The 12,378-nt window shown below is 36.8% G+C and overlaps 3 protein-coding genes across 3 annotated transcripts; all 3 read left to right on the plus strand.

The window, feature by feature from the left end:
* Positions 1-504: 504 nt before the first annotated feature.
* RNJ42_00111 (uncharacterized protein) lies at positions 505-3,045 on the plus strand (the record flags this gene model as incomplete). The annotated part of the gene is made up of 1 exon (XM_071050281.1): positions 505-3,045. One exon carries the CDS (start codon positions 505-507, stop codon positions 3,043-3,045), a length of 2,541 nt encoding a protein of 846 aa, XP_070908873.1.
* Positions 3,046-5,475: 2,430 nt separating this feature from the next.
* RNJ42_00112 (uncharacterized protein) lies at positions 5,476-7,833 on the plus strand (the record flags this gene model as incomplete). The annotated part of the gene is made up of 1 exon (XM_071050282.1): positions 5,476-7,833. The coding sequence occupies one exon, from the start codon at positions 5,476-5,478 to the stop codon at positions 7,831-7,833; it is 2,358 nt and encodes a 785-aa protein (XP_070908874.1).
* Positions 7,834-10,564: 2,731 nt separating this feature from the next.
* Positions 10,565-10,807, plus strand: RNJ42_00113 (uncharacterized protein; the record flags this gene model as incomplete). The annotated part of the gene is made up of 1 exon (XM_071050283.1): positions 10,565-10,807. The coding sequence occupies one exon, from the start codon at positions 10,565-10,567 to the stop codon at positions 10,805-10,807; it is 243 nt and encodes an 80-aa protein (XP_070908875.1).
* Between the last annotated feature and the right edge of the window lie 1,571 nt (positions 10,808-12,378).

The raw sequence follows: 12,378 nt of genomic DNA on the forward strand, positions 1-12,378 counted from the left end.
ACAAAGAAAGCTAAAAGGAAAGTGCTGTAATGTAAATCCTGTTTCATTTCAACCCTCTCCCCTTCAAATATTTTCGTTATTCTCGGTAGCTATTTTTAACAATGTGCAATGCAACACCAAATGCTCGCAACCGGATATCACAATGCTGCTTGTTATTGTAAGGATGCCAATCACCTAAAATAATCGGGTTCGTTTCCCATAAAGCAATTAAACAAACAATATACAAAATGGGAGAAAGGGGGAAAATTTTCAAGAAAGATTTACAAGAAAGCAAGACAATTCTAAAGGTCCACAATTCTCCCTTACATTGCCAATTGGCAACATACTTCTCTACCGGTTCTGTCTTTCTATAACAATGTTTGCCAATCTTTCCTCAAATGCACTGAAAATGCGATATCAAATGCCATATATAAAGCTAGAGGTATCGGATAGTCAATGAGGCCCGTCACAAGTGTATTCTTTTCAAGTATCCCTCTGAACAAGACAAACACTTAGTTATCGATCATGACGAGATTACTACTTATACTGTTTTTAGGTTTGTTTAGGCTTGTCATTGCACAAGATACGCATGTTGTCAAAATTACTGAGCCCTCCTATCTATATAATGGCAACATTGGACCAGAGACTGGGCCGGGTTCTACTTGGCAATTGGATTTGTTCCCAGATGCACAACGTGTTGAGGTTAATGGTGACGTAAACCTCACGGATTTCATAGTCCTTTCGAACCCCGGTGTCTCAAGTATAGATTTCGAATACCATGGAGGTAGTGTGAATGTCGTAGATTCAATGACTATTAATAGCACTGCGGCTTCAGGTCCGCTCAAGGCTATCATAACTGGTGACAAATACTTCACTACTTTCGGAAGTTTAGGCGTTGTTGGAAATCCAAATCAAAAGAATACTTTATACGTTGATTTTTCAGAGTTTTCTGCCGGTACATTTGCTGTCAATTACGTGACTGCCACTATCCATTCTAACAACTTCTATGTAAATGTTTTTGGTGTTACTTCAGGTACTGCTATTTTTGAATCAGACATCAAAACAAATTCTGTTTTGGTAAATAATGGTGTTGCATGGTTTGATGGTAAAATCTCCGTGGATGCCTATTCCTTTTTGCCAATTCTCCAGGAACATTTTGATTCAGCGGTCGAGAATAATAGTCCAGCGATCGTAGTTATCAACGATACTGTTCCAGGCCAGATTAATCAAATTGGGCCAAGCTTTTTCGATACCCCTAATACTTATTATGCCTTCGTTACAAAGATAAATAAGATCAGCTATGGTGGTGAGGATACTGTGAAACATACCAAATCTTGGATTGCTCAGACAGAAGCTGGAAATTTTTCATTTGTATTTGACTCAAGCACCTCACTAAATACAAGCAATTTCGGCATAGAGGATATCACAGTCAACAAAAATGGCACTGACTATGTTGTTCATGCGATCAAATATGTAGACGAAGCCATACCACCACCTATAACAAACACCGTCACCAAGAGTACCACTACGGATACGGAGGTTATATCATTCTTCCCAACAGTAGGCAGTGACGGCAAGACACACACAGGTAGTACGACCTACACCTTGGTCGACACCGACACTTACTCTCAGCCATCCGAATCTACAGCCTACGTTACCAAGGACAGCACCACTGAGACGGATGTGATCTCGTACTTCCCAACTGTTGGCAGTGACGGCAAGACACACACAGGTAGTACGACCTACACCTTGGTCGACACCGACACTTACTCTCAGCCATCCGAATCTACAGCCTACGTTACCAAGGACAGCACCACTGAGACGGATGTGATCTCGTACTTCCCAACTGTTGGCAGTGACGGCAAGACACACACTGGCTCCACGACCTACACATTAGCAGATAGCAGCAGCAAGGACGATTTCAGTAGCATGGCTAAATCTAGCAGTAAGATTGAACCCAGTAGCAAGGTCGAATCCAGCAGTACCACAGATACCGCGGTATACTCGCAACCACCAGCAACTACTGCTACTGTTGACTTGAGTAGTACTACTGTGGCCGAAGAGATCTCCTTCTTCCCTACTGTTGGCACTGACGGTAAGACACACACCGGATCTACGACATACACTTTGAGTGACAACACCACGTCCATGTCGAAATCTGTCACCCCATTGCCAGCCTCCACAATTCTGGAAACAGACATTGTCTCTGACAATCAAACCATTCATGAGGTAGTTATTGCATCTGGATACACTGACAGCGAGGGGCATATTGCAACCACTACTTGGACTGAATTGACGATGAATATGGTTGATGTTCACCCTGTATTCACATCTTCAAGTATGATGCCATTTGCCAACAGTTCTACCACTACTGGTGATGATTATTACACACAGCCTCCTATCACGACCACCACTGTCACTGTGAATGACACTACCGAGACGATTGTGATCACGTACTGTCCTATTGTTGGGTCTGACGGTAAGACTCATACTAGCACCAGCAAATCCACTGTGTGTGATAGTGATATGTACACTCAACCACCTGTCACTACAGCCACTGTCTCCAAGGAAGGTGGAGTTGTGGAGACCGTTGTTGTGTCGTGCTATCCAAGTGTTGGCACTGACGGTAAGACACACACTGGTAGTTCAGTTTCTACTTTGAACAATGTGGCCAAACCAACAAGTGGTATGACTTCTGGTTCTAACACTGGTACTTCTAGTTCTAACACTGGTGCTTCTAGTTCTAACACTGGTGCTTCTGGTTCATCTGGTACATCAGGATCTTCAGGATCTTCAGGATCAAATTCGGGAATCAATGGTTCCAATGCTGGTTCCAATTCTGGTTCCAATGCTGGTTCCAACTCTAGATCCCATGGTTCAAATGGAGCTTCTTCTAGCACCCACTCTACCTCTTCTACTTCAGGCGTGGCTCTTCAATCCAATTTACCGCACGCTACTGTGAATAGTGTCCAATACGAAGCCAGTGGGTCTACTACAATCAACAACATATTATTTGCAGCTATGATGGTGTGTACTTCATTTTGTATGATGATAAGATACACTTAGAACCCTTGATTATATAGTTTTAATTATCTTTATAAACACTGTAATTTCTATAGGTTTTATTCAAATATGAAATGATAACGGACACTTTTATATTCAGGTAACATTTGGGCCACTGAATACTTCATAGTTATTCGGATGGTGTAAGAAACATCTGTCAGTCTGTTGTGCTACTCCAGATGTCAATGAAAACATTCACTGGAGGGTATCATGAGTGAATTTCTGCACCTTTATTATATTACGTAATTGAATAACTGTCTTACTACCGTATAGACCAAAATTATCTAAATTACTGAGCATCGTCAATACTCCCACTTCATGTTTTTCGTAAGCTGATCGATCACAGCTTTTTGACTAGTTAAATATTACATTTAGGTTAAAACACAAAGTGTTATACGAGTTTCAATTTTAAACTTAAATATTGTAAATGGACCATATACATATTGTATAAGATACACTGTGGAACCTAATATGACTGCTTGAACAATAATTGCCTTCATAGCTATAACACCCACAACTCAATATCTTCCAGCGGAATTACAAAATACTACGCGATCTACTAGTTATGATAATATTGTATGGCGATAAAAATACACGATATAATATAGTATTGCACTACCATATAATGAGTTGCATAAGAGTTTGTGATTATATTATAGGACCCTATTTCCAAATAGGGATATTCAACTATAACAATGAACAAATACTGGTAAATTAGTGAATATCGCACAAAAGAGAGAGTATTAAACGTATATCTTAGAAATGTCTAAGGTTATTCTCTAGTGAAATTAAGAATGATATCCAATATAACTATATAAATCTATTTTTAGTATAATGGTACTAAAACGGGCTTCACCGTTCATTGCCAAAGTGTAATACAATAGCCTGGGAAGCGTGCTACGAATGTATTATAACATCTATACAAGTACTATTGCTCAGCATAGGATAATCACTGAAAGTAATCGATTATTCCAATATTGAATTTCATCTGTTTAAAAAGAAAAGAATATTTATGGCTGCCTCATTCTCAATGGGATTTACCATGAGCGCAAATTTTTTATGGTAGCACAGAATGGATATCCAAATAAACAAAAGGGTTCTACGCACCAATAATACTCGATTACTTTACTTGAATTGATTCCACGTTGCTGTGATATTGCGTAGTGGAACGTTTTACTTCTTATATTTCAATCGACTTCTCATGGAGCCGTACAATATTCTGACTACGGTAATTAGATAATTCATATAAAGTTATTTCTAATTTTTACTCCTTCCTACTAAAATATGTCCATATGGACATTTCTATTCGAGACCTTTCTGTTATAATACATTCTTTCCTTAATATATTAGAAAAAGAGACTGGGAAATTTATTACTTTTATTATTAGTTATTGGGCTTCTTACTAAGCCTTAGTGTTGAAAAATGAAACAAGTAATCAGCACAATGGCGTACTACAATGCCTAGTCTAGGGCGTGAGGTATTGCCGTCTTAACGATATTAGTCTTTTTATAGGAAATGACGATTTGCCTACTAATATAACTAATAATATAACTAATATTGTAAGCGAATTTCCTATTATGGAGGCCTTCAGTGAAATGGAAGAAGGGACTCGATGGTTCTGAACCCTGTTTTAGGAAATAGAAGCTCAGAATTATGATCTTCTCTATTGGCGTTTTATGATTATCGAGTCGGCCTCAATAAAACCTTTGCAGATTCCCTTTCCCCCTAGTTTATTAATAATTATTTGGGAGTATTACTCAATTGATAATAAAAACACGGATCCCACCCTCCAATTCAGTCACTAGAATTCTAATATTAATGTGAGTAACAAAGCGCAGGGCTTTCAATAGCACCAGATTCCACTACAATTTCACTCTATCTTTATGGTCTCATATTATTACTATGGTTTCTTTTCTTATTTACAAATCACACAGTATTGTGACCCTAGTCTTACAACAGCTATTCTTGCAACAATAGATTACAATAAAGTAAACAATAATAAAGATTATAAACAATAATAAACAATAATAAAACAGTATCATCGAAAATAATAAACAAAAAAGGAATAGAATGTCCATAAACAGTAACTGAATTACTCAAAGGAAAAGTACTTGCTAATATAGTTATATTTCTTTATTGACCATGAAATAGGACGTGCGGATGCTAAACGATAGAAGGAACAATAAGGAATAATCGATTTATGCTACACTATTTACCTTTCCTTTCATGTTCCAAGTCATTACTTGCTACTGCTCCTGGTTGTTCTTAGGAGAACTCACGAGTATTATACATATATGTCGCATCTGAAAGGTATATAAAGATGCAATGTTTGACTTCCAAATAATTGTCCGGTTTCCACATCTTTATCTTACAGTGTAAGCTAATGAAAACTAAGATACTATTGTCATAACAAAATAACAAAAATAACAAAATATGGTAACCATTTTACCTACACTTATTATAGGTTTATTTGGCCTTGTAAGTGCACAAGATACCCATGTGGTAGATATCTCTGAACCCTCATATGTTTACAACGGCAACATTGACTCGGATACAGGCCCAGGAGATACTTGGGAGCTGAATTTATTACCAGGTGCACAGAGTGTTGAATTTAATGGTGATATAAGCCTTGTAAATGCTTTCATTGTAACCGGTTCCCCAGGTGTTTCTAGCCTAGATTTTACGTACCATGGTGGTAAAATTACACTCGGTGATGCTAATAATGGTCACCTGTTCCAAGTCAATAATACTAAAGGTGATGGGCCACTGACAGCAATCTTAACTGGTGACGAGTTGAACTCTTACTATCCTGCTGTTAATATTCTCGGTGCAGTCGGCCAAAAGAATACCTTATTTATGGACTTCAAAAATTTTACTTCTTCTCAAGCTTCTATAGCCAATATAGAGGCTACGTTTCATGGTTACCCAAACATTGGGACTTTTAATCTTTACAACTCTACTGCTTACATTGATACTGAAAACTATATCAATAATGTATTTCTATCCTCATCATCTGTCTGGTTTGATGGAAAATTTGAATTATCGGGAACCAATACTAGCAGTGCATCATCATTGCTAGGAATTTTTTATGATTATGCCAGATTCGATAGACAAGTCGCCGTTATTGATGACACTGTACCAGACCAAACGAAGTACATAGCTGTTAATAATATTGACCTATCAGCTATACGGGGTTTCAAAAACAATTATATTGCATTTGTCTCAGATATTCTGTCAACAACTTTTGTACCAAGTGGTTTCCTCGTCAATGACCCAGCACCGTTCTTAATTGTCGAAACCGCTCATGGCAACTTCTATTTAGGATTATATGCTACTGTCAATACCTTAAACCCGAACAGTTTTGTGATAGAAGATATTACTGTCAACAAAAATGGTACTGATCATGTGGTTCATGCGATAAGAGTCGTGAATGCTTTCTACGAACCTCCTGAGAAAACAACAACTGTAACCAAGTCAAGTACCACTGAGACCGATGTGATTTCATATTTCCCAACTGTTGACACCAACGGTAAGACACGCACAGGTTCCACTACATACACACTGAGTGATACACAGACTTACTCTCAACCTCCAGTAACCACAGCCACTGTCACAAAGGACAGCACCACTGAGACTGATGTAATCTCCTACTTCCCAACTGTGGGGAGCGACGGCAAGACACACACTGGATCTACTACATACACCTTGATGGACAGAAGTAGCAAGGCGGATTCCAGTAGCAAGATCGAATCTAGTAGTATGGTTGTATCAAGTAGCAAGGTCGAATCCAGCAGCATGTATGAATCCAGCAGCACCTCAAATACTGAAACGTACTCTCAGCCATCTGAATCTACAGCCTACGTGACCAAGAACAGCACCACCGAGACCGACGTTATCTCGTACTTCCCAACGGTTGACAGTGACGGCAAGACTCACACTGGATCAACAACATACACTTTGAGTGACAATACCACCTCGATGTCTGAGTCTGTTACAGCTTTACCAGCTACCACAATTCTGGAAACTGACATTGTCTCCGACAACCAAACCATCCACGAGGTTGTTATTGAATCTGGATACACCGACAGTGATGGTCATATCGCAACCACTACTTGGACTGAATTGACGATGGACATGGTAGATGCCGACCCTGTGTACTTGTCCTCAAGCATGGTTCCATTTACCAACAGTTCTATTACCAACAGTTCTATCACTTCTGGTAGCGACGCATACACCCAACCTCCTGTCACGACCACCACTGTCACAGTGAATGACACTACTGAAACTATTGTTATCACGTACTGTCCTATTGTTGGATCTGACGGAAAGACTCATACTAGCACCAGCAAATCCACTGTGTGTAATAATGATATGTACACTCAACCACCAGTCACTACAGCCACTGTCTCCAAGGAAGGTGGTGTTATTGAGACTGTTGTTGTGTCGTGTTACCCGAGTGTTGGTAGTGACGGTAAGACACATACTGGTAGCTCAGTGTCTACATTGAGTAATGGAGCCAAACCAACAAGTGGTATTACATCTGGCTCTTCAGGATCTTCTGTCTCATCTGCTTCCGGTTCGCACTCTGGTCCTAATGCTGGTTCTAACGCTGGTTCCCAATCAAACTTAGCTTCTTCCGGTACCCACTCTGCATCTTTTACTTCAGGTGTAGCACTTCAATCTACATCACCACACGCTACTGTGAATAGTGTACAATACGCCGCCAGTGGTTCTACTACAGTCAACAGTATGTTGCTTGCAGCTATGATGGTGCTGCTTCAAGTTGTTTGAATGCATAAAAAACTTCATATTTATTCCTATTTCCATTGGTATTGGTTTAATAACTATTTTGTTCGTTTTTTCTTTGTAACTCTAGGTTAATTCTAATATAACATATTTATTTATAACACACCTTAATTGGTACCCAAATCATCTTCACCAAGAGAAACAAAGACTTGTCAGATGGAATTGTATTTGTACAACACTAAAGTTTATAATTTTAGTATTCTGACTAGTGATTAGAATTGTTATAAAGTCCTATGTACTGTTTGTGTATTTCTTGGATCATAAGCATAGAATCACATTAAAAGTTAGAACCCATTCTATGGAATAAATTTCTATGCAAAGAAAATCTGGACTAAGAATATATTTTCCAGCAAGTAATTATGTTATATTATCAAATAAAGTAGTGTTTACATATATATGGATTGATGTAGTGTATTCATGTAAGTAAATTAGATGATGGTTGTGTTAGGTTGTTTATTATTTATTTATTAATTGAATATCAAATAATTAAGACTAGCGCGTATTATAAAACACATGCTGCACACATAATGTAATGATTAAGTCCTCTAAATACATGACTTGTAATAGTATAATATAAAAACTAAGATACGATTATGATTATTTCACTATTATCTGATGTTCTATATAATAATGCTTGAATACTCACTACTTGAAGGGTTTTGTCCTACTTTTCAATGTCATCTTGATATTTTTAATAGTTTAACATCAGAATGATATAGCACCTGTTATCCAACCCCAAAATTACCATTGAGCTGATATTTTTTTTATATTAGGAAAACATTTGGTCTATGTATTGCTCTATGAGAGCACTAGTAAAACTTGGCATACTATACACAATCAATAATTACTAACACATAATATGTAACAATAGAAAGTGACACACTTTTTCCTGCCAAACCCCCAACTCATTGTATACTATTAGTTTTGAGCTTTTATTTTAGTTTTTTTAGAACTATAACATTAATGTTATTTTGTAATAATAGAAAGTACAAACAGCTATATTTCTATAGAATCATTACTAAAATTTTCCAAAAAGATATTTATTAGTATATAGAACTAAATCATAACAGATATTGCATAAATTTGGTCACAAAGGAACTCCCTTGAGTGCTACTAGTAGGCAATTGTTTAGCATTAGCAATTACATTCTGAACACATAACTGACAGGACTGTAGTGAATATAGTATTATAAAGAAGCAGTGCTACAAGAAGAGCCAAAAATTTACCGTACATGAGAGTGTACTTTTAATGAATTTCAGGGGCCATTCACAACATGACCTGCATCATTTTTGTTAACTTTAATGGCATACTTTTGGATATGGAACTTGTAACAAAATAAAAAAAAAATAGCAATGGAGTTAGTCTGTAAAGCGGAATAATCGAATACAGCAATATATGATGGTCATGAAATCTCCGTATTCAACAAAATACGTTTTTTTCCCAATCATTGTGGTTTAAAGCACCTCATAGGCAGCACCGTTATCAACATTTATCAACAGTTATCGCTCTAACAATATCCTTTTTGGCAAAATGGGATGTGAATCCAATGGATAAAAACAAAATTATATATTAGGGTGATTCATATTTTCAACACCTTGGGAACTGGCACTTAGCTAAAATGTAGTAGCACCTGACTGACTCTAATCGAACTTGCCTTCAAAGGTAGTAGAGGTCAGCCAGTATTAAACACATGGGTATCTGAGGATTTATATGGCTGAAAATGTCAATAGAAGTGAGATCTGATCATGAATTAGTATGAATTTTCTTTTAAGCATTTTGGAATTTTGATTAACATGTGTACAATAGTAACTTCTGAAAACCAAATACATGTTAATCGAACAATGTGCTTCATTACACAAATTAAAATTCATTGATAACTTTCTACTAGATCAAGTCATCAATCAAGGTTTATACATGTACAACTTATTTTCTCTATGAAGAGCAGTAATATTAATTTCTGTTTCTTTCTTGATTCGAGATACTGTTACAGCTTTAACTTTTCTAGGTACCTTCACATTGGTATTACAATTTTTAAGTTGTACTCCTAGCATCAACAAATTTCACTTAACCAAATAGCACTCATATCATGGGAGCAGCGATATTCAGTATATACGATTGAGTTTACCACTCCCTAAACTTGTCGTTGTCCTCAACGTTCTACAAGTATTAAAAGAACATATTGCATTGCTGAAGAGAAATAAAAATCTGATTGATGCCCAGAATATAAGACAAGTACTCAAACTCTCTCAGAATGTACTGCCTGTAGAGCAATGCTTCTTCTTTTCCTGCAACTAAGTCATCAAATTATGGTGTCAGAGTTATTGTAAGTCTTTCTTGAACATTTTAACACCATTACGTATTGTTCCGGATAAAGGAGCATAAAGAACCAGAGTACAATATACTTCTATCTTTGTCACTCCATGTATTATAATACCCCAAATACCCAAATCACTATTATTTATACCTGAAAAAGCTTACAGCCATTCTATAATCAATGGTGCAAATAATAAAACTCAATCATAATCTGATCTCGACGTAATACATCAAAATTTTCATTATTTATTGTTTCAGTATCATTAACCAAAGTTCAAGCCTTATGTGCTTGACGTGGCTGTCATTCACAGGAGAATGAGGATGACGGTTTGTTAATTATCAAAATTCTCACAATTCTGTTTTAATCATCAAGAACACATTCAATGACAAGATTAGCGCATTTATGGAGGTTATAATACCGTTTAACAAGAATACATCAGAGTTAGTCGAGGTAACTTTCTATTTGGACAACAATAGCGTTACCAAGAACGGTAGTAGAAATGAAGATGAGGAAGATGACACTAATAGCAACATACCCAACGGCGAGGAGCCTAGAGGTGAACGCACAAGTGAACACGATAATATTTTGGTTATAAAATCTAAGAACTCATCTGTGGACAGCGAAGTAACCGATGCAGGTGAATAGAAGCTATCAAATCTTACAAACTACAATCAGAGTATTCTATAACGAAGGTTACATTTTATTACTCGTACCAGCACTCATCACATCGTCCCTACCAGAGTTTGCACCTTACGTCATGAACCTGTTGAAAACAAAAGTCAAGCCTCCGATGCTGATAAGAACGCATTCGGGATTCACTGGCTCAGCACCAATTGTGAAGGACAAAGGAACCTTGAATGATATGAAAGTATTGCACCAAAGGTAGCTAAGAACTAGGGACCTCTTACGCAATAAAATTCTGTCTAAGCATGTGCCGAAGGTGACTACTGCGAAAATAGAATACTGGTTCTTTTTCAGGTTCAGCGGATGTGAGAAAGATTTGCCAACTGAAGTGCCTACTGTTTTTGGTCGTTCATTGACCAAAGTTTGTGATGAATAGCAACCGTATTGTCCAAGTTAAACAAAGGTTAAGTTTCTCTTTTCAGCATATAGAATGTAACATAGATATAAAAACAGCTTTTTGTATTACTTGTTGTTAAAGTTGTTATATTAGGTTCAGACACACTGGTTACATTAAACATTTCTTCGAAAGAGAAATGCTGTATAAAAATATTGATCATACTTATAATGTAGACTATTTTTAGTATGAAACAGTACGAGTAGGCAATGAAAACACTTATCAGGAATTTAGTACCATCATCTTAACGTAAAGCTGTAGTATATAGTAGATAATGATGCACTAAGAGAAAAACAACACATATTGTACTATCACTTTTGCTAAGTGAATCATTAAATTGCGGCTCTGTTTGCTATCCATATAATAAGCCTTTGCTCAGTTGCATTGTGACCTCGTAACTATTCCCCAATACTTGCAAAGGAATTTGTTCTTAATATGACCACATGCTTCTCTAACTATATGAATGGAAGTCGACATATATATCCGTCCTCCAAAGAAATTTAAAAAGAAGAAATTTCAAGCCATGCTTCAGACCTGAATATGTAGGTGGATAGAGAACTTCCTTTGTTTTGGTCAGCCTACTTATAGAACCATAACATCATTTAATATAGTGTAGCGGTACCATTAGCTATATTGACATTATACAGTTTTTATCGTTAGACTCAAGTTAATTCATAAATTCATCTCCAGTTCTGCACAGAACTACCCACTTTGGAAGAGCTCCTTAAGTTAGTTATCTAGATTATATCTTTTTTCCCAATCAGTTTATAAGAAGTGATCTTATTTTTGATGTTTTAATAATTAGAAATCTATATTTTAATTGATGAGTTATACAAGTAAACTATTGGTATAATGTATAATCACAAATACCATTAGTTAAAAGAACATTTAAGTAAGAACTGAACGAAAAAAATTAAAGTCGTGCCTTTAACTATTCAAACAACTTGAAGTAGCACCATCATAGCTGCAAGCAACATACTGTTGACTGTCGTCGAACCACTGGCGGCGTATTGTACACTATTCACAGTAGCGTGTGGTGATGTAGATTGAAGTGCTACACCTGAAGTAAAAGATGCAGAGTGGGTACCGGAAGAAGCTAAGTTTGATTGGGAACCAGCGTTAGAACCAGCATTAGGAC

This window comes from Nakaseomyces bracarensis (assembly GCF_045282275.1).
Source record: "Nakaseomyces bracarensis strain CBM3 chromosome Unknown Scaff1_0, whole genome shotgun sequence".
NCBI classification, from domain to species: Eukaryota; Fungi; Ascomycota; class Saccharomycetes; order Saccharomycetales; family Saccharomycetaceae; genus Nakaseomyces; species Nakaseomyces bracarensis.